Below are 25,321 nucleotides of genomic sequence, written 5' to 3' on the forward strand. Positions count from 1 at the left end.
ATATACGAGTAATGTTATGTGTTTTTATGTGAAATAAAGAATAAAAGTAAACTTTTTTTCGGACTAACTTGACTAACGTTTTCGCTTTTCTTGTTTCCCCCCCTCTGCTTTTCTTTCAGGTGAGTAAACGCAATTTTCTTTTTGGCCAGAAGGAGAGCACATTGATGTGTAAAAGTGAAATCCCCTTTGATGTTCCATGCGGTTTCATCGCCGGGGAAATCTATGAATATGTAAGACTCGGGGAAACTTATATTTATGTATATTATGCCTTGGTCTTGGGGTTTCTTTTTCTTTCTGTTAGAAAGTAAGCAAATAAGAAAGTAAAGTGCGTGCATCGGAAATGGGCTACTATATATATGGAGAGAGTGTATATCCCACAGGATATTCGAACGCCAAACTAAAGATTAGGGGTTGCCCAGCTGGCCAAAATTTGCTAATTGCTTCATTAAATGTTTGCCTAATTTCGTTCGAATTAGCTGCCTCTCCAGCACACAACCACACACACACACACACATACTCACGCAAAACACTCACAAACACACACATTTAATGAGTGGTCTTACCGCCCAGGACCTCCCACTTGACCATCATAAAGTAAATCCCTTTTTCTCGATTTGTTGCCTCCTTGTAACTGTTGCAGTCCAGCGCCAAAAACTCAGCAAGGATAGCGGCGAGGGCGAGGGTCGTGGGGGCGAAGAGAAAGCTTCGGCGAAAGCTTTCCGCTCTCCGAAGAAAGTGTTGAATCCACCACACCAAGCCACAAAAAGTGAGAGAGGAGGTCCTTAAGAGAGCTGCTAGAAGGGCAGGATGAGGGGCTGGTATTGCTTTCGGTTTGGATGATTGTTTTTAAAAGAGGCTTAAGGTGTTTTTTTTTTTTGAAATGGTTTTAAGATGGGTTTTTATTTAAGATTTAACTAAAAGAGGGGTGTTTTAAAAATGTTTCTGATAACAAATTAATGAAAATTCTTCGATTTCTTGATTGAATTTGATTAAAATCAAATCTGTTACTTACGAAGCTTAAAACTATTCATTTCCCAATTAAAACTTATAGTTTAAACTATAGATATTATATAATATTACTGTATTACTCTTAAGCCGATCTAAGCACGATCAGGACTTCCTATCTTTGTCTTTAAGAGGTGTCCCTTCTGACCAAAAAAAGCTTTCCGAAGAGAAGATGCTGGCCCGAAGAGCGCGCTAAGAGACATTTGCCGAAGCGGCGGTCTTTCGGCTTCTGTTGTTGTCTCGGTATGAGTGCACACACACACACACACCACCACCACCACTCACACCCCCTACACTCACGCACAACGGATGCTGAATGTTTGCAAAAAGAAAATGGAACAGAAAGCACAACAACAACAAAGTTGCCCGCCATCGTCATCCTCATCGTCCTGAGCACGAATACGTGCTTCTGCCTGTGTCTGTGTGAGTGTTAGACTGCCGCTGTGTGTGTTTGTGTGTGTGTGCTAGGAAGGACATCGGGTGCGGAGCCGAACTCGCTCGTCTGCAGGACTTATCTTCATGGGATAAATCTCGCTGCTGGCTCCGCAGTCTGTTTCCAATACGGGCGTCAAGCGGTCGTCGAGCGCGGCAGAACCACTGATATATATGTCCCTGATTCATATACATGGAGTGGCAACCGAATAACAACACCGAACCGAATCAACAACACCAAAAACAATCCCTAAAAACGCAAAATCCAACAAAAACAACAGGCACTATCTGCGAAAGAGAAACCCATCAGAAGAGAAACCAAAAGCGGCACATGCAGGACAATAATAATAAACCGAGTTGACTGAAAGGAGTCGCAATCCAAGTAGAGGTAGCTCAAGAACTACCTTTCAAAAATAAATAAATTAAATTCAAATTACAATCTAAAAAAATCGAAGGAGGGGAATCATAAACAGTACTATTTTTGGACTGCACGCACAACACAATGCCAAAAAAAAATGCAAAAATCCAAAAACCAAATGCCGACGCGCGCTAAAAAATATGCTACATATTTTTTGCAAGAAGTATTTCGAAAAATTACATTTTTTTCAACATTTTTTTTACTGTTTGCTGTGTCGAGTGAATAAAAATAAGACAAACACACATAAATGATAATCAAAGTCAGGAGAAAAAAGTAAACAAATAAGAAACGAAATTTTTAGGAAATGCTAAAATATTTGAATGTGTGTGGTGCGTGCGTGTGGTATTTATTTGTTTGTTTCTTTGCTTGTGTATGTGCTCGAGCATAAAAACAACAATAAAATATATTACACAAAATAAACAAACAAACAAAAAACAAAAACGAGAGTTAGGGCCTTTGGGGCACAAAACACAAAAAAAAAGCGTAAAATAAAAGAAAAAGCAGCAGCAGTAGCCATAACAATTGCAATAAAAATAAACAGAAACCAATCTGTGTGTGTGTGTGTGAGTGTGTGTGTAAGTGTGATTGTGTGTGTGTGTATGTGTGTCAACGAAATCATCATCATCCATGATTATAACAAAGCGAGGTTTATATATTTCTACATACATTTCTACAACAACAAAAAATTGACATTTTTTCCCCCGACAGAAATATTCCGACATTTTTTCCGTGATTCCTGCTAATGGAATAGTTTTGTAAATTTTAAAGGGGATTAACATTTTATTGGCCATTGGCTTTATTGTTTTTAAACAATTTGGCTTGACACCGATTTTAAAGTCAGGAGCTGAGCTTTAAGGCAAGCCGTTTAGTCCTGGCCGTCCTGGACGTCCTGGACGTCCTGGCCTCGCCTGGCCTGGCCTGGCCTGGCCGAGAGTTGTTGAATCAAGTCGTGATTATAATTTAACTAAGAGCCTGCCAAGCGGCTCATCGGCTCAACTAAATTGAGTGGACATAGCGGACATAATTTAATCAGAGTGTCGATTTGGCATTTCGCATTCAATTTCGAGAATTTCGCCACACCAATCATGGTCCGTACGGAGAGTGTGATTCTGATTGTGATTTCGAAGCCTAAACCATTTGCTCAGATGCTCAGAGATGGACGATGGAAGGCCTTTTGTGTGTGACTAATTGTTTATAGATTGGTTTATGTTATAGACTGGTAATGCTGCTGCTGCTTCTGCTTTAGCTTTTAAGCTTTAAATCAATAAGGACATGAAGTCCATGCGAGAGGGCTGTCCATTGCGAGTCATGGATTAAATTAGTTTCTGCGGATAAACTGGGGGAGGAGGGCGTGCAAATGACTAATCTATGCTTTTGCACCAGGCACTGCCACCAGCACATACACATGCACATAACATACCCACCCACACACGTACACGACTATATATACATATATGTATTAACTAATACACATAATAATTTTAGAGCATGCCACGCACTTTGAGCTTCGAGGCAGAACAAATGGCTTCAGCTTTTTGGCTTTAAATGTTCAATTACACTTAGTGCTACTGGAATTGGGCTTAAGTTGGGCTTTAAGCAATTTATGTAAACTCCACCCCCGATAATACCGATAATAATTACCCCAGTTCTGGTGGAGTTCTGATGATAAACTCTCTGCCCTTACGAGATCAATGGCTTAAACACTAAAGGACTTTTGGGGGGAGGTCTCTGGTAAAGTTTTTACCTTTCAACTTTGAGGAGCAAGTGTAAACAGAAACGCTATCAGGGGCGTACTTTAAAAGGGGGTCTTCCAGAAATATACCCCCAATACTAGAGCTAGACATGGGTTGGATTTTTGACAGAAAAATATGATTTTTTGGCCCACTACGCCACTGTCTTCCCACTCACCTGAGACTAAGCTGGCAGTCAAGGCACGTTCGGGGCTCTCCCTCTACCTTTGGGGCTTCTACTTGATGTACTCCTTGCCACGTATGTGTGTCCTGACCCCCCAGGACTAAGGCTCTCAACAAGCACTTCCTCGTCATCGATGTTTGCACGTTTCGCTTTATTTATTTGGAAATCTTTTCTTATTCAGCTTTTCATTTTCCCCTTTCGCACTTTTCAGATTTCGATTCTTTTTCGATTTTATTTTTTTTTGCCGACAAAGAGTGTTTGTATTTGCTTAAAAATCAATTACGTCATCATTGTAAAATGGCAATTGGATGTATAACGATGGCAACCCTGGCCGAGGCTCTCCTTTTATTTTCCTGCTTCTCTGTTTGTTCGTCACTCGGTTCGTCCTTTCCAGGACTTGTGTCAATACTTATCAGGCGATATTAACGTCAGAGCGACAGCATTTCAGTGACCCCCTCGAGTGCTGCACCCCTCGTCCGTCAGGGACGCCCTCACCTGGCATCTGTTCCTGTCACATGTCCTTACCCCGAAAAGGATCAAAAAAAGGAATAATAAAAAGTGCCGGAGCAGAGCCGAGAATCTTGTTCATTGTCTGCGCCATATTTTATTTATGTTTTGTCAATTTTTGTGCAACTTTTGCTCATAATATTGTGTTGCTGTTTGTTGTTTGTTGTTGTTCGGCAACCCTTAACCCTTGTGAGTCCCCCAACCTCCCCCATATTGGGAAAATGTTATAACGCAGCAGATTTGACAGCTCCTTTGGGCCATTTCATTTGTGGCCAACACTTTCAATGGCCGTCAAATAATGCAGCCTGTCTGAGAGGTGTTTGGAAATAAAAATATCTATAATATATTATGCCTTTTTGTCAGAATGCTACTCATAAAAATCATATTACTCACAGGATTCTCTTCGTTATCAGAGTTATCAGATTTGTTTTTCAATTGAGGTTCCAAAAAAGCCACGACTAATTAATAAAAAAAAAGGATAAACAGAGGCCCTGAAAAAATGCTATCCTGAAAAATGGGGACTGGAGGGAAATGGAAATGTGGCCCATGAATCGGGAAAAAACATATTTCCATCTTATCCTGTTGCTCCCCATTCTCTCCCTTTTTTTTTTTAGCAGCGTTTCGTCCCTGATGGCCATTCAATTCAAACCGATTTCCATGAATAAAAAGTATGTGCCGTGGAGAACTCGGGAGCGGGAACTCTTCCCAGAACTGTAATTCATTTAAGTGTTCCATTGAGTGGAGGGTGTGCCCACATGAAATTTCATATTTTTAATGACCATCTGCAAAAAAAGGAAAGGAGAAAGAGGAGAAAGTCAATACAATACGGCTGAAAAAAAAGGAACAGGCAGAGAATGCGAGGAGGAGCCGCAGGAGCTCTTCACAAAAGGCGCATTCTTTGGCGAAAAAACCGAAAGCAGACCAGGGGGTCTGTGGGAATAAAAATCCATATATGCATTCTTGGAATATTAATAATATTAATAAGAATGAAAAGAGGAGAGGAATTTGCCTTTAAGCTTAAATTTTTAGCTAATTACCAGGGGCCCAGCCTAGCATATCCTCCATCCATTACGTATACGCCCTGCTATCCCCCAAGATGCTCTTAATGGTTCAGTTGTTTGCTCAGCAAATTGAACGAAAACAAACTTGGAAAGTTTGCACCACGGATATGCAGAATGGCACAGCGAAAATAATAATGGAGTTTTCCACAAAAAAAAAAAAAAAAACACTTTTCTGCAATTAAAGTTGCAAACTTCCCACCCGGAATTTCAAAATAGTGCGTGGGTTGGATGTGTGTGCGTAATTGATTTGCGTTAATTGACACTCGATAATGTCCTCCTTGGCACCACAAGCACTCCAATAAACACTGGCCCTCGATACGCCCGATATCTGGCGACTATATAGTATTCATGATGTGGACCGCAGAGTGCGTGGCATAATGATCTCATGTTTCCGTTGGTTTTTGTGGTCGACTCGTGAAAGCGAATTGCGCAAATTGTTAACTCGGCCACTAGAAAGTCCAGCTACGGGACTAGCTCTGCACTGGGAGAAAAGACTCATGCTTTTTAATGAATTTTGAGTAGAAAGAACATAAACCGAATTTTATATTATTTTTTGCAAGTGCCCTCCAATTTTTTCTGCTCATTGGGCTTTGTTGTAATTGTTTTAAAATTGTCGCATTTCCTGTGGCAGTATGTGTGCGTGTGGGTGGGGGAGAGGGAGGGGTAGAGGGCGTGGCAAGCAACAAGGGCAAGGTTGCTGCAGTTGACAAGCCGCAGTGCCGACGAGATGCCACAATTCGAGGGGCGAGCGTTTAAAAATTTATGTTGCAGGCAAGGACAACACTCAAAAAAAAAAAAAAACAGAAGGAGGATGGGGACTGGGACTGGGACTGTTCGCAAAAGGAGGTTAGTTAACATGACCTGCTGGGGTCCACCCCCTCACACACAACAATAAACGAACGACGTAACACTTATGTTGGTTTACTTTTGCTGCCAGCCAGTCAGCCGGCCACATCCCCTCCTGGCCACACAATGAAGTGGCTCTGGTCGTCAACAGCCAACAAGCGGGCCAAGAAAACAGCTGCAGTTGAAGCTGCCGAGCAGTGTGTGACAATTGCTGCTGGGCAGCCAGTATATGTGACCTTCCAGGACCCGAACTGGTTGCGAATTCTAGGGAAGAAAGTTGGGGAACAACTAGAAAGAGTCCTTTAATTATTTGAAGAAACTCTGGGTAATTATTCAGGAGTCCAACCAAGTGCATTTCTGGTGCGACTTGGCAGGACTTTTTGGGGTGTATTCTTGGCATTTCCATTTCTCAGCTGCCCTGGCATGTTGACCATGACATGAAGACCCTCTACCATGTCCTTATATGCACTTGTGTGTGTGTGTGAGTGACGAAAACAAATGACTGACGCAGTTGCTGGGCCATCTCTTTCTGGTTGTTGCGGCGGTTTCCTTCTAATTAAAGGCCTTGGCGCGCCTTTCTAAAAAAAGGAGCCAGGACGAACTGCAGCAGAACAGGCTGGAATTTAATTTTAGAAAGAAACAAGAAAAATGGCTAAATGAAATTAACGACTCTCCCTGAACACAAACACACAGAGACACTTGAAAAGTCCTCACTTCTGGTGACCATAATCACAGCTGCATTGTGAACACAGTACAGCAATTAAAACAACAACTCGAAAGTAGTCTCGAAAGAAAAAACATGGCAGAAGAGGAAAGGAAAGCCAGGAAAAGCCCGGGAAAAAGCAGGAGAAAGAGATGGCAACAGTCGGGAAGAGAGAGAGAGACAGAGGCAGCCCAGGAAGGGCTAACAAAGTTCGTGTTGTTTGCTTTTTAATGGTTTTCAATGATTAAATTGTTGATAACAATTTTAAGCTGCACTCGTCCAGGCATCACTCACTCAACCCTTCTCTTTCTAACTTGTGTACAGCCCTCTCTTTCTCGCTGGCCCTCGTTAGCATCGTTTTTGTTGTTATAATCTCCTTTTTTTTTTTAACAACTTTATGCAGAGAGTGTGGGCCATGTTAAGTTGAACGTGGGCATAACAATGTGTCCTTAACTTGGCCCACAGACTGCAATGGCTCCCTGTCTCTGTCTCTGGTCCTCGCCCTGTCTCTTTCACTCGACATGGCCCTGTCTCTCTCTCCTGCATCGCCATGCCAGCCCTGTCAATTTCAATGTGCAATTACTTGGAATTTGTTTGAAGTTTCCATACAAGCCGGAAAACTTTTTTCCCCAACCACCCACTCCCGCACAGACATTAAAAATTTAATTAGAGTGCCTCGACATCAGAAATCAAAACAAATCGGGCACAAAAACTTTCCAGCAAATTGAGTTGAACAAATTTGGAATTAATTTCGGGCCCGAGTTGCATAATCCGACATTCCTTCCTTTCCAACTAAATGATAAATTATGAAAGTCCTTACTCCATTACCTCGAAAGTTTTGTAAATTAAAAGCGTATAACTTTGGGGGAATTGGAATTGAAATTGAAATTGAAATTGAAATTGAACGGGAAGAGTGAACCAGAGGGCCCAGAGTAGACAGATTTCTTGGCTAAGAGCCTTAAATAAACGCCCGGGCTTAGGGATATTTTTTAGCAATTCGCTTCGCGGCTTATGGTGTGTTGTGTCCTTTTTTTCCTGCGTGCTCTAAGGAGCGCTTTGTCATGCTGGGGTTAAGCCTTCGTGGTCGGAAAAGGGGATTTGGATTTTTTGGACGGTAGGGTGGAGCATAAATAACGACACGTTGTGCATTTTGATGGGGGGGATTGGGAACGGGATATAGGGATATCCCTGGCCTCCCCCCAAGCCAGACTTCGTAGAACCCGAAATGAAAAAAGAAGTTGCCACAGATCTCGACCCTGACTCCGGATTGCCCTTTTCCGCATCATTGCCTCACTGTATGGGTTTGAAAAGGAGAATCAGGGAATGTATATATCGTATATAAATAAATAAGTCAGGGAGGCGGTCAGAAGGTCCATTGGGTTGGACTGGGAGCTCTCTCTCCACCACCACCACCACCACCACCACCACCAGCACCACCAAAAAGTAAACCACACGAAAATGCTTTTATGATTATTAGTCCTCTTTTTCGATGATTTTTATGATTATTATGACTTTGATGTCAGTTAAATGATTGTAAATATTCATTGGAGTCGTGTTGAATCTGTTCAATTGAAAATTTAAAATTGAACCGCAAAAAAATCTGCTATTTACCCCTTTGTTGTTATTTGTTGTTCGATTGTTGTTTGTTTCCCGCCAATCCCGCCAGCCAATCAAGTTGTTTTCACTGGAGTTTAGGTTCATTCAATTGCCCCCGACTGTCAGCTTATCAAATACGCCGAGGGAAATGTGTATGAATTTCGAAATATTTCAATTTCGGAGCCGCATTTCGAATGCAGTGGCCCTGTGGCAGTCGGGGCGGGGTCTGAGAGCTCCAATCCCACAGTAATCGCCATAATAACGATCACAAACCAGAGCAAGTTGTAAACAAAGATGTGTGTGTTATTCGAGCACATAAAAAGTGCAACAAAATCTCACATTCAGAGCGGGAGCAGAGTGGGAGCTCGTCAAAAATGCACAAATGGAGCAAAATGTTCAATGAATACATATGTGATGGAATTTTTCATCTTACTCCGTTCGAACTCCACTTTGGGCATGAATAAGGCATGAGAGTTCAGTTTCCAGCTAGACACTGGCTCATCGATTCAAGCGGAGAACAAAATTCCCACTGTAATGCTCAATAATTCATGGGGTTTTCACATTTTTCTCTGTGTCTGTATCTATATTATATTTATTTTTTTGCAATCCTTTGAGGCTCCCCCCTTGGCATTTACGATGTCTCTTATCAGCGGTTTTTGAAAATTTCTCCGAAAAGGCTATCTAGTAGTCGCCACTCCCCTGGGTCTCGACAGTTTTATGTTTCTTTTACGAATTTTTGGCCAACATTTTAGCGCTTAACTTTTGAAACACAACCACACAGATACACACACACACACCAGTAATAAAGAAACTTTTGTCCACTATCTGCCTTGCTGCTCGCCAGATCTGCTGTAAATAAATACTCACTCGAACACCACTCGCTGTCCATATATGTATATTGATCTTTGTATGTGTATGCTGTGTATGTGTATGCTGCACCCGCTTCTGAAAAAAATCAAATATATAATATATAGAAATTATAACAGTAGCGGGAAGAATTTAAAGAGTTTTCGAACGCGACACGCTTAATTTATGCAAATGAAAAGTGCGCACCAAGCCGAAGAGCAAACGAGACAAACAAATTCGAAATTAATTTGCATTGAGTTGAATAACAAAGGAACCGCTTCAGTTTCAATTTCAATTTCGATTCCAGCCGAGGATAACAAGGATAACAAAAGCAAAAAAAAAACTGAATACTGAAAAACTTAAAAACGTAAAGCGACTAACGAAGGAGAATGAAAATGAAGTGCCAAAGTGTTGAAAAGAAACCAAAATTGAAATTCAAGTAGACGTTAAACGTAAACGTTGAGAAATTTTTAAAAAATAGTCAGTTTCGGTATCGCGCGCATTTCCGTTTCCGTTTCCGTTCTCAGTACCAGTTTCGTATCCTCCGTTTCCGCTTCCGTTTCGTTTCGTTTCGTTTCCGTTCCGTTTCGTTCGGCACTTTTCAAATGGCTACCAGCTGCTTATGATGGAGACATTCCTCGTCCTGGGCCTGTGTTTCATCCTGTACGAGGCATTGGATTTCTTTCAGGGCTGCATCCACAGCAACACCCCCTCGCCCAGTGATCAGATCGAGGCCTATCGCCGGGAATTGGACGAACAGCGCCAGCAGCAGCAGCAGGAGCAGTTCCTGGCGGGATTGACGCCACTGCTGGGCGCTCAGTTTGCCGCAGCAGCGGCCGCCGCTGCCGCCGCCGCCGGCTCCCAATCGACGCTGGGCAGCACGACCACGCCCACCGCCTCCACGGCCAGCGTTATCAGTGATTCCTACGACCAGGAGTCGCAATCCCAATCGCAGTCCCAGTCCCAGTCCCAGTCCCAATCGCAGAACCAACAGCAGTTGCACTCCCTGAGCACCCCAGGACTCTTTCGTCCCGCCGCCTTGGGCTACTACGACCCGGAGGACCCGTTGCACGCCACATCCTCGCTGCCCAGGGACTACTACTATCTGCAGCAGCAGCAGCTGAAGAACAAGGCCAGTTCCAGGTCCCTGCTCTCGAAGTTCTCGTCCACCAACTCGGACAATCGCATCCACCCCGAGGCCGGGGCCGGAGCAGGACACAGTGTCCTTGGGGCGTCGGTCATCACCAGTCAGCCCTTGCCAGCTGGTGAGCTGCCACCCAGCCTGTTCGATCAGCCCGGACAGCCACCGGCTGTGGGTCCATTGCAGCTGCAGCCCTCATCCCCGCTGTTCGTGGAGCTCAAGCGGGCCATCATCTGTCAGAACAAGCAGGGCCAGGGATCGTCCGGAGAGGAGTCCGCCGAGGAGCAGTGCCCGCAGTGCGAGGAGGAGCGAGAGAGTCGCTACCTAGACGACGAGGAGGAGGAGTACCCCTCGCCCGGGGAAGAGGACGACGAGGACGAGGCAGAGGCAGAGGACCAGAAGGATCGCGAGCCGCACAACTACGTGGGCGGCGCCACCAGTGAGCCGGACATTTGCGCCGCTTCGCGCCACCAACAGCTGCCCCGCATCCACCACATCTCCATCGACCAGCAGGAGCACCGACCCTCGGACCTGAACATCGCCCTCGTCGGGCCCGCGCTGGCCGCCAACTCGCACGCCGACTTCAGGGAGATCGAGTGCGAAAGGCTGCGACGCAAGTGCGTGAGCGTTAAGCGCATCTATAGCATATCGGAGAAGTTCTAAATCAGATCACCACTCTATATCTCCCAATTCGATATCTCAGTTATCAGCTCATACCTGTACAAAGTCCAGCTCTCCCTCACCATTGCACCAAAATCGAAAATCGCAAATCGAAAATCGAATCGAATAAGTTGAGAAAATAATAAAAAGCCAAAATCAAAATCGAGCATCGCCAAATCGAGCATCAGAAATCAAAAACCAATCACCAAACCAAATCAATCGCTAATCAAATCCAAGAATCGAAGCCAAATCAAAAGCCAAACTAATCAGTTCAGTTTTCAAATTCAGAACAAATGCAACCAAAATCACAAAATTGTCCAAAGCGAAACACCCCACACAAGGTTAGCAAAAAAGTTCAAGAATACCAAAGAAAAACCAAACCATAAGCCAACAAAAACAAAAAACAAAAGACTTAAAGAAAACAAAAAGAAAAACCAAAAAAATGAAAAATCGAAGAGGAAAAGCCAACCAAAAAACCGACACAAAAATCAATGAAAATTTTTCGATTCAGACATTTTGCTCAAAAGAATTTGCACAGCATTTTAACATGATTTCAAAGTCTCTTTCGAGGGTCTCCATTTCTTGATTATTTATTATTATAATTACCAATCACCTGCCTGCCAACTTTCACCTTTCTTTCACCACCCAACCACCTGAGATCACCTGAGAACACTCTCGAAGTTGCACTTTTCTCACCACCACACCTGTTCCAGGGGTCTTTTAGTTTTCCGTTTCTCACAAATAGGTTCTGTTTCTCACCTCAATCGCACCTTAAAATCACCTCTATATCACTTTCACGTGAAATACTCAAGACACTTTCGAAATCATATTGTAGAGCACCCGCATATCCTGCCCACCTGAATCACCTGCTATCCTTTATTCTCCATCACTCCGTCCACCCCCTGTACTGCTAATAATTCCACAACTTTTTCCAGCTCGACACCAAAAAATAAGAGAAATATGAATGGGAAATATAAATATGAAATGGAAAGAAGTTCTAGAAAGGTCACACATCCAATTCCCATGACATACAGCTTCCTGAATATTTTATTTCGAACTGTTTCGGGTTGAGATTTGATGCGTGTTCTCTGCAGTTGAAATTTTTGGTACTTGAAACTTTTTACTTTTGTTTACACTGTTGGCTTAACTTTTCTGCCCATCTTGGCTTTTTCTAGTTTCTAAATTCTAGTTTCTACTTTCTAGTTTCTGGCTTTTGTTTTTTTTTTCGTCCTGTTTTGTATTTTTGTGAGAATCCTTTGGGGGGTGTTGGGGGAGGGAGGCTCATCGGGAGGCCACTCGGGAATCCAGGTCTGAACAGCAAATATGCTAACTAGTTGGCTTTGGCAGGACTCTGTGAGTGTCTCTAGCCCATCTTGTTTCTTGTGTACACTGAAAAAGATTCTAATTACTCAATGGAAGGGCAAAAGAGTCAGGGGGAGCAGTAGTCTGGTTCTGAAATTTAAATATTTCTTGCCTAGAGTTCTTCGAGTGTACGGCTGTCGCTTTTAAACCTCTGCTTTTGAGTTTTATGCAAAGTAAATTTTACATAATTGTCAGTACTAGGAAAACACACTCACACACACATAAAGATATATATATTTATATGCAAATGACAGGACCAGGAGCAGGAGCCGAAGAAGGAGCAGGAGCCGAGGACAATGACTAATTTTGCTGTCATTGTTGGTGGCGTAACACAAAAAGGAGCAAAATATAAAAAATTAAGGGATAGAGTAGGAAGCTGCAGAACATTACTATCATATCTTACAAATTGTGCCTCACATATACATACATACATACATACATACATGCGAAGAGGGATGTATGTGTACATCCTTTCAATTATTCGATATGTATGTGTTAGAGTCCTTCTGTTCTTTTATTCTGTAGACTCCGACCAGTGGGATGGGCCTTACCCTTGTTTTCATTTCTGACCATGTGACCATGTGACCATGTGTGTTTGTGTATCCTTGGCCCGCATCAAGTTAACTTTCATCCCCCCAGCTCCACAGCTCCACCGCCCTCTAGTCCCACTCCCCCACTTCCTAGCCTTCTCCCCCCATTTGTCTTATGCTTTTGTGCGCTCCGCTCAATGTTCGTAATCTTTTGGTCTTTTCTTCATCATCGTTTAGCTTGATGTGGTTCTCCCCGACTTAATCAGTTTTACTATTGTTTGTTTTTACCAAAGAACCAAAGAACACCCCCTAACACACACACACCCTCGCACACACATCCATATCCCCCTTTTTCCAATGCGGAGTGGAGTGTGTATGTATAATTTTTGGCACCAACAGTTGCGGTCAACAGAGTAGGGCTTCATACATGTACATCCCGAATTGAAAGGTTAAGACAGACTGTATTATTATTGTTGTATTTGTTTACCGTCTCCGTTATAATCTCTATCCTTGCTCCTTCTTGGTTGGCCGAGGTTGGCCCCCAAAAAGTATGCTATGATTTTTGTTTTCTGCTCAGCGGACAGGAACTGGCAATTATATTGCTCATGTGTGTCTCTGGGCGGATTCTGACACAAACGCTACATCATGCCGACTATTTAAGCCATATAACCACCACCCCCTCCCCTCTCCAACTACCCCCCCTGAGTCTATCAGCCGCCTCCCTCTCTGCCTCTCAAGGGCAATATTCTTCTGCATCATTAACCCGCCATGAGAAACGAGCCACAGTCATGCACCAGTCACGGTCAGCTTAACCCATTGACAACAGCTTAACCCAAGCGCTGCTATCTTGTAAAATTTCCACAAAATCGAATCAATACCCACGGCTGGCTGCCCGAAATTAATTTGGCTTTAAGGCGCTCCTCTTTAAGTGAAACAAATGCCTGCTCCTCAGCCTCGACTTAATTTTAACCTAATCCCTGAGAGTGTGTGGGTGTGTGGGTGCGGGGGTGTGTGTGGGTGTGTGTGTTCCACAGCCTCCACACTCGTCTATTGCGGGTTAATTCCCCAAGACGTATTAGCCCTCCGCCAGTTATCCAACTCAATTAATCTCGGCAGTGACTCTGACTTTACAAAATTGATAGCTTCGTGCCGGGTAGGCGTGGCCGACGCCCCTTTTAGTGATTTATACTAGCCAGTGTTTAGGTTCTTTCTCGATTTGTTGATTTTTAAAGCGAACTAACTTTAAATGGCTCTGCGGATTAGCAACTTTGGTGGAGCTAATTATTTTTCCAGCTGCAAACTTTCAAACATTTGAGGTGAAACGCAACTTTGCTGTCAGCTGTCTCTTTCTAAGACCAACAGACTGTCTCTTTTCTGCCAGAAGGAATAAGAGAGTTCTCTCTTTCTGCTGTCTATTTTTCAGATTTAATTTAAAAGCCATCTATGCCATTGTCAACGTGTTATCCTTGTTCCCGTGTCCTGATGCCCCCAACTAACTGAACTCGGAGCCTATTTTCTTTTTGTTGCCGGCGTTGGCGACGCGTCCTTTCAAGGATCTGACGGCCTGGTTGGGCAGACAGCCGCGCTTCTGCAGGTCGTCCAGCTTGACGGCAATGACCGTGTCGATCTCCTTCTGCCTCTGGGCCTCGGCGGCCCTGTCCCGCTCGAAGTTCAGGTGGCTCGTCTCCAGCTCCCGGCGGCGGGCCTTCTCCCGCTCCTCGATCTGGCAGGCGACGCTGGTGCGGAGGCAGGCCTTCTTCTGGGCCTGCTCCTCGGCCTCCTTCTTCAGCTGCTCCTCTAGCTTAGCCCGGTACTCGATCATCTCCTTCAGCTCGCGCTCTCGCTGCACGTAGTAGCAGGCCTTCATCTGGCTGAGATGCTCCATCTGCTCCAGGTTGCCGCGCTTCAGCTCGGCTGCCATTCGGCGCTGCTTCTCGGCGGCCTGGCGCTCGTTTTCGCGGTACTTCCGCTCCAGGCGCTCGTGCTCCGCCAGGAAGTGCATCTCCTCGCGGTTGTCCTTGGCGTCGAGAATCTTCTGGCCGACGGCGAAGAGGACGTCTCGCTTGCGCTTCGCGTCCGCCTCGATGGCCTCCTTCTCGGCCCGCTGGGCGCGCAGCTCCTTCTCCTTCAGCTTCAGGTACTCGAAGGCCCGCGTCTCGTCCCGCTGATCCTGCTCGCACATCATCCGCACGAAGTTCCGGTGCAGCTTGATGTACTTGTTGAGCTCCTCGCGGTAGGCGGACTTGCGCCGCGACTGGTTCTCCACCTCGGCGGCCTCCGCCTTCTTGTTCTCCTCGATGAAGGACCGCATGTCGCGGGCTTCGAGGCGAAGGCGATCCTGGGCCATGAAGCGGAGCTTCTCCCGGTCGCTGATCTGCTCGCGGACGGCCATCCCGAACTGCTTGCGGCGCTCCTCCTCGGCCTGGTCCTTCTCCTCGACGGTGCCCCACTTGGCGTTGTTGTAGGCCAGGTTCTTGCGGGCCATCTCCTCGTCGTGGTCGCTCTGGATGCGGTTGAGGAGCTTCCGCTCCTGGATCTGGGCCGTCCACATGGCACTGCACTTGGCCTCCGAAATGGCACGGCTGGCCTCCTTCACCCGCTCGTCCGACTCGTACTTGGCGTCTAGGGCGCGGTGGAGGACCTGCAGCCGCTTGGCCTCGATCCTGCGCTCCTCGTCCACGTCCTCGTCGGCCTCCACGTCGTGCTGCTTCTCCGCCTCGCGCTCCTTCTCCCGCCGCTGCTCGTCGATGTCGTGGTAGTAGTTGCGCATCCTCTCCGCCTCGGCGGTGTGGTACTGCTGCTCCTCCATCCGGCGATCCTGTTCCGCCCGTCGCTCCTCGGTGGTCTTTGGCCGCTGGGCCCGCATCCGCTCCAGCTCCGACAGCGAGAGCTCCGCATAGCCCTTCGATTCCCAGGACTGGCCCTTGATGTGGAAGAACGTGGCCTTGGCCCCGTCGTAGTGGCGGCCTCTTGGAGCCTTGCCCCCGCCCACCTTGTGCTGTCCGGGCACGGGCAGGGGTCCTGGCGGGCGGGTGCCCGGGGGCAGGGGTCGTCGCTGGTCCTTCGGCTTGACGGGCTTGTCCCGTCGACTGCCGCACTGCGGCTCCTCCACGATCGTCGAGAGGGCCGGCGCCTCGACGTAGATGGGCCGCCGCACCCTGTCATAGCAGTCGGGCGGGAGCTTGGTCCCCGATCGGGACCGACAGGGCATTACCATCGGCATGTTGGGGTGGACTCTCGCTAATAGTCGGGGCGGTAAGAAATATAATACGGGGACTGTTCTCTGGAAGTCTGTTTATGTGGATCGGTTAGCTCGTTTCGGATGTTTGTTTCTCGACAGTCTGACAATCCGAGAGTCTGAATAGACTTTAGTTCAAGAGCCGACTCTGCGGGCCTCGGATCCCAGGTTTTCGGATAAAAAATAAAATATTCATCGCCGACCCACTCGAGAGTTGTGTGTCAAGTGGCGGGCTGGAAAAAAACGTAAAAATATTTAATGTTTTATGGCCGAGGGAGTGCATTTACTTCCGCCTGCTTCTCTCTGCATTCGAAGGCGTTGATGCCTGAATTCCGGAATAGTTCCGACCACTCTAATGCCACTCACTCCCTTGCCAGCCACGCCCACCCCAACCAGGAGGCATGAAAATTTAATTACACGCCTCGCTGCAGACCTGTGACTGAGTGCAGAGGGGTCACAGATTAGTGGCGAGCTGCAAAAAAAAAGGATAATGGGCAAGGCTTATTAGCCATGAGACTGCTTTAAAATTTTTAGGGTAGAGAATTCCATAGATGTCCTTAAAGAGAGGTCGGGCGGAGGGAGGAGTGCTTGTCAAAGTCAGAGATTATTCGTCAGGCTCCTTTGTTTTTCAAAATGAATTTGTCAGAGCCTTGCTCGCCGTCTAATAGCGACTAATTTTTGTCCTTTGTCCTTGCCGAATCCTTTGAGGCGTCGCACCTGTCGAAGGATGCCCGGCGAGCATCATCTTTGGAATAACAACAACAGGCTTTTCGCATTGTTTGTCCTGTCTATTTGTGACCGCTGTTGTCAGGCGCACAAAGACATCGTCCTGGCATTCTGGTATCCTGGCGTCCTGGCATCCTGGCACGCCTGTCACTCCTGTCCGTCCCCGCCCCGGGGGCGCACTGATTGTATGGATTGGATGGAGGGATGGAGCATCACCATGGACACGCCATGGCCACCCACCCACAAGCACTTCTGCGGAGTGAAATCCGCAAAATATTCAGCCACAATGGCCACAGAATATCATTTACTTCAGACATCATTGCGATGATGATGATTCCGCTGCCGTTGCCATTGCCATTGCCCTTTGCCGATAATAATGTTGATTTCTTTCGACAACTGCCAATGAACTGAGCAAAAGTTGCCATAAATATGAATTATTTTTGTTCACAAAAATCATATTATACGTAATACGTAATACGCCCAAGCCGAAGCCCACGCCCCCACCGAAGCCATCTCGAGGAAAACTTTTCCACATTTCAATGGCAATAAAAGTGATTTAATAAGGCGCAAAACAACCGAAATATAGCAAAATAAATGGTTAAGTGTTCGGAGATGGAAAATAAATGGTCATATATGATATATATATATTTTTTATTGCAGGAAATGGCTTGTTTTTAGGAGTTTGTTTCTGGAGTTTAAAATTAAATGAAATGCAAGCAGAGCTAGTCTTTAAGGAGTCACAGAACTCCCCCCCTTGTTTCTCTCTTTAGCCCCAAAGAATCCTACTTTCTTTAATTTATATTCAAGACTTTAAGACTAGGCCTTATAGGTCCATTAACTCGATTTCTTTTTGTGTAAAAAACAGCCAGAAAGCAAAAACAAAATCAATTTTATTTGTCGCCACAGACAACAGAGCTGGAGGATAAAGGAAAGGGTAGGATGGCTGGGTGGTTCGGTGGCTCGGTGGCTCGGTGGCTTTGGCTGTGGGGGCATTCGTCTGATGGGTTTGTGGTGCCTGCCACGCCCATTGCGTGTGATTAAGTGTGCGTTTAATGTGCACGCCATGACCATAAAACAAATTGTATGCAATCCTGCCACCGAAAGCTCGCAATTTACTCTCTACCCCTTGCCTTTCCCATTTCCCCATTTTTCTTGGTCCTTTTCCGAGCTCACTCCCTACTCCCTACTCCTTCTCGCCACTCTCAGAATCCTTCTCCGTGCGAATTCCCCAACAGATTTCGACTGGGACTTCAACTTTTGTCCGCTCTGCTCGCTTTGAAATGTAAATACGGCTCATTATTTCCAATGCCCTGCCATTCATTTGCGAACTTTGCAGTTCCCCTGAACTTTGGCTTGCAACCCCACCCACCGGCGCATAAACTTATACACACGCATACCTATAGGAGTGTGGACTGTGCACACCCGCCCTGGAGTGGGACGATTTTGAATCTGGTTTTTAGCTGAAAAATGAAAAGATAGTAGCTCCTCTTCAGTTTATTCTCTCTTGGTTTTTAAATGTAAGAATAGAGAGTTACTTCTTGGTATTTTTTAGTCCGAATCTTTCATGGAAAGACTCCTCCTGCCTGCCCCTAAAGTGTAATTGAATTTCCTCTGATTTATCACAACCACTGTAACTGGCCATGGGCCAGGATATGGTGACCGGGTTCACCTTTAATTAACTGTAATGCCATCAGGACACACAACGTGTGTGTAATGTCCTCTATTTTTCCTCACCCGGTGTCCACTTCTGTGTGTTTGCTTCTTTGGGTTTATTATTTTCACTTAATTTTTGCCAGAGTGTGCTCCGCATTTCTCATTTCCCACTTTTTTATCCTTGAAGAGGGTATTATGATGATGGCACTTGAACAGGATCATCTTTGGAGGTAGATACTGAATGTCCACATATCCTTCTGTCCGCCATTCGGTTTCAAAGTGTTGTAGTTTCTTTAGTTTTGAAGTTACGGACTTGAAACTTGGGCTGGTAACTCAGGGATTAGTAGACTATATATTTATTTAGAAATATATATCTTCAAGGGTATATAAGATTCGATTCCCTGCCCAATTGCCGTCTCAGTTTCCGTCTGCTGGTGTTTTGTTTCTGTTTACCCCTGAACTTTTGGCCCAACTGGTCTGGTCATTCAATTTACGTGCCTTGGACCCGTCCCCAAATGGCAAATCATCACAGCTAGACAGAAAAAGGCACAAAAAGTGAAAAAGTAGAAGAAAGAGCCAAGAGAATGAAACGAAAAGCCTTCGGAATGTGGGAATCTTGTTTGTATAACCAGAGCTGCGGCAAAATGTTGTTCAAATTGACTTGGCCTCGGATGACTCGGCAGGTGGCGGTGGTGGTGGTCCTCTGGCTTTGGTCCTATGGCTAAAAGGATACCCAAGGATACGGGTGGACAGGCAGGGGTAGCAGGATAGGGGCAGAATAAGGGAAGAGAGAAAGAAAAAGAGAACTTCCTGCCAAAGGGACAAAGTCAACGACAAAGGAATGTTTCGCCTGCTGCACAATGGCAAATAATTCATAACTTGGCTCAAAAGTTTGATTTAGCTGCAGTTAATACAGTGGCTGGCAAGGACCTGCTTCTCCTGCTTCTCCTGCTCCTCCTGCTTCTCTTATCCGCTTTGGGTCCTTGCTGTACTGTTGGCAACATATTCTTTAGCCCCTCCAGCCTCCATCCTCCATCCTGTTGGGCATACGTCGGTTTGCATAAATTTTTTCTTGTGCCTCTGCCAGGAGGAGGACTCCTGTTGACAGCCTCGATTCTCTTCCAGCTCTGTCCGCCTCTTGGTCCCCTCTGAAGACCCCTCTCTGGTAGCCTCTGGTAGGAGATAAATTACGCCCGAAGAAGCGGAAGAGCCAACGGAAACGCCAGGGCAAAATCCAGAGCTCCAAAGAGCCTGCCAACTGTATGCTTATTTTTCTTCAAAACACACACACACTCGCACACGTTACAGTAATGAAAAGAGAAGGCAATAGGGGTGTGCTGAAAGAGACACACATATGAGGCCGTCAGGCGGTCAGGCGGCAAAAATTTCCACTCGGTTTTGTTGGAAACCCCTTTTCGCAAAAATTATTCCGTCCATTCTTCAAATGCTCGTCCTTGTCCATTTCCCATTTCCCATTTTTCGTATCAAAGTAAAGTTCAACAATTTCGAAAAGTTGTGGAAAAGTTTTGGGCTTACCTACATAAATTAGGGTTGTCTAACCTTTTTTTTTCCCAGTGCCTATGTGTGTGGAATTCTGCCACTAATTTGTAATCCTTTGTACTTCACTTTGATGTGGCAAAGTGTGTTTATCAACCTGGGGATAATTAGGCTTTTAATATTTGTGTTTGTTTATTTTTTTTTTAGCCAACTCTTATGGCCGTAAAGCCCAAGAACAAATATTGAAGAGTTCGTAAACATGTAGACACAGTTTCGAACCAGTTTTTATTCAATTTCGAGGCCGTAAAAAACATCTCTTCAAATTTATGGGTTACTATGTTTCTTTTCGAATGAAAATTGAGTGTTGCCCCCACTGGCCCTGTCTGAGTTGCTTTCGAATGTCTGGTGCTGTTGCTGAAAGTCTTAAAATGGCACACGGAAGCTGGGGCGTCTGCTATAAATTTTTAACAACCATTTAACTTGAATTTTATTAGTCCCCAGTCAGCGGTCAGCAGTTTGTGGATGAAATGGCCGCCGGGCCCGGACTGACTGATGCTCTCAGTCTCAGTGTGGCTGTCATGCTGCCTCCTTGGCATATATGCTCGTTTATTTCGGTATACAAAGTGCCAAATGCCGCCCCACAAAGTCATCACAATGACATTTTGCATTTCGCAGTTCTATATCGTTTCTATGTTTCGTTTTTTTTTCTTGTTGCCTACTTCTCGGGGCCATAAATTATATATGCCACACAGAGATGTAGTTGCGGATATATAGGAGCGAGAGGAGTCATCCAGTGGGTCAGTTGCTCGACTGCCTCCGACCGATAACCATGCAACTTTTTATTATTTAACTATTTTTTCGATCAACTTGCATTTCATTTACTTGCTGTGTTTGCAAATTCTTGGGCAAGAAGTTACAATTTCGCGGTCTCGGTTTCGGTTTCGGTTTTTTGTGTGTCTGTCCTTCTATGGCTGGGCTATCCATCGGATTGGAAGCGTTTTTCTTTTTCTTTTCTCCTCTACCCACTCTCCCTCTCTCTATCTCTCTGTTTCTCTATCACTGTGTGTGTTTTAAAGAAAAACCTCAAGAAAAACACAAAAACAAATATATATCCTTGCAGCTGAGTAAAATGTGTGCGCCCGATACCAGACTAACAAAAACAATAACCACAAAAAATACAAAACAACTTATTGTGCGAAAATACTAAACAATATCCGAGGAGAACAATCAAACAAGACATCAAATATTGTGCGAAAAATCAGAAAACGATCAAGAAATAATCGACGATTAATCAGCAATTGCTGGCGATAACTGCGATATCGATTCCGATACCGATACCGATAACGATAAACCCGCCATGGACTCGCTGGAGCGCCTGATGCGCGCCGCCCCACTACCCCGCATGCTAACCACCGCCGCCGTCAGTGTGGGCGGGGCAGCGTTGCAGGTGGGTGGCGGCGGGGCAGCCGGGGGCGCCGCCGGTGCACAACAGCGGGCGCTGGTGCATGCCTCACTGGCGGCGGCCACCGTCGGTCGCAAAGGACGCCACCTGACTGGCACTTTCTGCCTGACCGGCGACACCATGGAGGGCATCATACAGTGTTTGGTATTCCTCAAAGCATTCTCGGTAAGTGGAGGATATCCTGGTTACCCAATGGGGAGTGGGGAATGGGGAGGGAGGCGTTACATGGCCATGGCCTAAGGACGAGAGGAGGAATTCCAGTCGAGGCCAGCCCATTGCCATCGCCCACACACGCACACACACACACCCTCTTTGGGAACAATTCAATTTAGTTTTCGGTTTGCGCTCGACTAAGTTTTTACCAATTTTTTGTGTTGTAGAGGTCCTTTTTCGTATCCTTTTTTTCGTTGGGCGGGTGCCATCAAAATGTGCAATAGGCTGTAAATAGGCAAATACTTTTGCACACAGAGGGGCCGGGCCGAGCCTGCCTGTGGCAAGCTGATTTTCGGATTTTATAACTAAATTTTTGAGCAGCAACCTTTGACCCAGTTTATGGCCCACACCGAAAAAGATTTTCAGCCTGTCTACACATATTATAACCCCCAGCCCCAGTCCCAGTCCCATCCTTAACCCTTGTCCCTATCCACCCATACACACTCACACCCTCACTTAGTCTCACACACATTTTAGTAAGCCTCTTTTACACACATTTTCATGCCGAGCTAACTGTTATTCTCCCTTCTGTTCCCCTTTACTTTCAGGTAAGCGAAATTAATGAAGACCCCAATGGCCAACAGATTTGTGAATCAGAGGCGACAGGTCCGGAAATGGGGTATCCAGGTATCTGGACAGTTTGTCGGCATTTATTCAAGGGGGATAAACGGAGCAGGCTGTGATTCCAATGACTCGAGTATTTTGCATGCCACACGGGGCGTATGAGTGATGTTTGCTTGGCTTTTGCCAACTGCATTCCTGTTTCACCCGAAAGCCAACTCTCGGCACTAAATGCCAACTTAATACAGTCTACATATTTTTCATAATAGGCTTAGGGACTTTATTTTAACATTCCAATACCATCAAATATTTAATTCGACAAACGGGGCGTATGAGTAATGTGCTGGGTTCTAGGCCCATATCTTGGCCAATATCCATCCGATTCTGAAGCAGAATGTCTTAAACGATTCGCGGCTGGATTCTCCGTAAATCTGCATCAAAACCTGAGAAAAAATTTTGGGATCCATTTTTTTCAAATTTTTCCAGGGGACCCCCTTCCAAAATCTGAAAATCGAGGGGAGCGCATATATGGCCTATTCCGATGGCCATATCTTGGCCAATATTCATCAGATTCCAAAACGGAATACCTTAAACGATTCGTGGCTTAATTCTCCGAAAATCTGCATCAAAACCTGAGAAAAAATTTTGGGATCCATTTTTTTCAAATTTTTCCAGGGGACCCCCTTCCAAAATCGGAAAATCGAGGGGAGCGCATATATGGCCTATTCCGATGGCCATATCTTGGCCAAAATTCATCAGATTCCTAAACGGAATGTCTTAAACGATTCGTGGCTCAATTCTCCGTAAATCTGCATCAAAACCTGAGAAACAATTTTGGGATCCATTTTTTTCAAATTTTTCCAGGGGACCCCCTTCCAAAATCTGAAAATCGAGGGGAGCGCATATATGGCCTATTCCGATGGCCATATCTTGGCCAATATTCATCAGATTCCTAAACGGAATATCTTAAACGATTCGTGGCTCAATTCTCCGTAAATCTGCATCAAAACCTGAGAAACAATTTTGGGATCCATTTTTTTCAAATTTTTCCAGGGGACCCCCTTCCAAAATCTGAAAATCGAGGGGAGCGCATATATGGCCTATTCCGATGGCCATATCTTGGCCAATATTCATCAGATTCCTAAACGGAATACCTTAAACGATTCGTGGCTTAATTCTCCGAAAATCTGCATCAAAACCAGAGAAAAAATTTTGGGATCCATTTTTTTCAAATTTTTCCAGGGGACCCCCTTCCAAAATCGGAAAATCGAGGGGAGCGCATATATGGCCTATTCCGATGGCCATATCTTGGCCAATATTCATCAGATTCCTAAACGGAATATCTTAAACGATTCGTGGCTCAATTCTCCGTAAATCTGCATCAAAACCTGAGAAACAATTTTGGGATCCATTTTTTTCAAATTTTTCCAGGGGACCCCCTTCCAAAATCTGAAAATCGAGGGGAGCGCATATATGGCCTATTCCGATGGCCATATCTTGGCCAATATTCATCAGATTCCTAAACGGAATACCTTAAACGATTCGTGGCTTAATTCTCCGAAAATCTGCATCAAAACCTGAGAAAAAATTTTGGGATCCATTTTTTTCAAATTTTTCCAGGGGACCCTTCCAAAATCGGAAAATCGAGGGGAGCGCATATATGGCCTATTCCGATGGCCATATCTTGGCCAATATTCATCAGATTCCTAAACGGAATACCTTAAACGATTCGTGGCTTAATTCTCCGAAAATCTGCATCAAAACCTGAGAAAAAATTTTGGGATCCATTTTTTTCAAATTTTTCCAGGGGACCCCCTTCCAAAATCTTAAAATCGAGGGGAGCGCATATATGGCCTATTCCGATGGCCATATCTTGGCCAATATCCACTTTATTCTAAAGCGGAATACCTTAAACGATTTCTACATTAATTCCGAATTTATCTGCATCCAAGGCTGAGAATGAAATTTTAAATATTTTTTTTCATACATTTGCCATAGAAGCCGCTTTGTAATGAGGTATGGGGCGTATGAGTGATGTGTTAAAAAGTAATTTATACTTGCATTACATATTGTTATTTGCTGCGACTGGATTGTCAATCAATGTGTATTTTTTTCATTAAATTCATTCGATTAATTAGCTGTTATTATGTCCTGGCAAAAACAAGTAGACTCATCAATTTCGAACACGCGTCCCGTTCGATCACAGTGCGTATGTGTAACATTAAACCAATTAGTCTGGGAACATCGGTCAAATGAATTAATGCTATCTTTTTGTCCGTGGTGCTGCTGGTGGCCGGTGGTGGAGCCCAATTAGCCTAGCATTTGGTTACACGTCCTCCAGTCGACTGTCGGCGTCAATCAATACCAGGATATTGGATATCCTTTCAGAAACTCGAAACCTTGCCAGGAGTGCAGCCCACGTTTTTTGTTCGGCTTGTATTTATCAAGCATAAATACAATTTGTGGGTGCAACTAATCATTAAATAAGATCCAACAAGGTTTGATTAAAACGAGGTAGGAGCTTCATGCCCTGTGGCTTCGACAAGGGGACCTGCCTGGCTATTGAAGCCTGGCTCTGTGTCCTTGTGCCCAGGGCCTAATTGGAGATTTTTGAACCGCTGCAATTGCATTTAGCACCCAATCGATGCCAGCCAAGTTAGAAAAAGTAGGGACAGGGCAGGAGCCATAGACAGAGACAGAGACAGAAACAGAGACAGAGACGGGCGTATATAAAGCGACAGAGACGGGGACAGACATCAAGCGCCTGCGGCAATTGCAGGCCCATTAAAACTGACACATTGCGATTGCTTTCCCCCCTTTTTTGTGCCAGGCCAGAAAAAAAAAACAGCAACAAAAACACTAAAGCGGGATAAGAGTATAAAAAAGAGGCAGAAACACGCCCAGGGGCGGAGAAAGAAGATGAGATACAGTCACTCTGTTTGGCATAAAC

At 45.2% G+C, this 25,321-nt stretch overlaps 3 protein-coding genes across 21 annotated transcripts in view; 2 read left to right on the forward strand and 1 right to left on the reverse strand.

The window, feature by feature from the left end:
• LOC6504014 (neurobeachin) overlaps nucleotides 1-25,321 on the forward strand; it is a 156,746-nt gene that overhangs the window by 72,184 nt on the left and 59,241 nt on the right. The gene's annotated exons all lie outside the window — the stretch shown is intronic.
• On the forward strand, nucleotides 322-22,306 carry LOC6504012 (chromatin modification-related protein EAF1). 3 transcript variants are annotated; one of them, XR_006507629.1, is made up of 3 exons: nucleotides 322-1,825; nucleotides 9,636-11,470; nucleotides 21,212-22,306. XR_006507629.1 is itself a non-coding variant. In XM_001963968.4 (2 exons), exon 2 carries the CDS (start codon nucleotides 9,951-9,953, stop codon nucleotides 11,130-11,132), a length of 1,182 nt encoding a protein of 393 aa, XP_001964004.1. In that variant the 5' UTR covers nucleotides 328-1,825; nucleotides 9,636-9,950; the 3' UTR covers nucleotides 11,133-14,355. The 3 variants fall into 3 exon arrangements, 1 of the variants encoding a protein (XP_001964004.1); XR_004310314.2 differs by having other exon boundaries at nucleotides 21,256-22,306; XM_001963968.4 differs by lacking the exon at nucleotides 21,212-22,306 and having other exon boundaries at nucleotides 328-1,825; nucleotides 9,636-14,355.
• Nucleotides 14,424-16,409, reverse strand: LOC6503647 (trichohyalin). The gene has a single exon (XM_001963969.4). It carries the CDS (start codon nucleotides 16,242-16,244, stop codon nucleotides 14,514-14,516), a length of 1,731 nt encoding a protein of 576 aa, XP_001964005.1. The 5' UTR covers nucleotides 16,245-16,409; the 3' UTR covers nucleotides 14,424-14,513.

Source organism: Drosophila ananassae, chromosome XL, assembly GCF_017639315.1.
Source record: "Drosophila ananassae strain 14024-0371.13 chromosome XL, ASM1763931v2, whole genome shotgun sequence".
In the NCBI taxonomy this organism is placed as follows: Eukaryota; Metazoa; Arthropoda; class Insecta; order Diptera; family Drosophilidae; genus Drosophila; species Drosophila ananassae.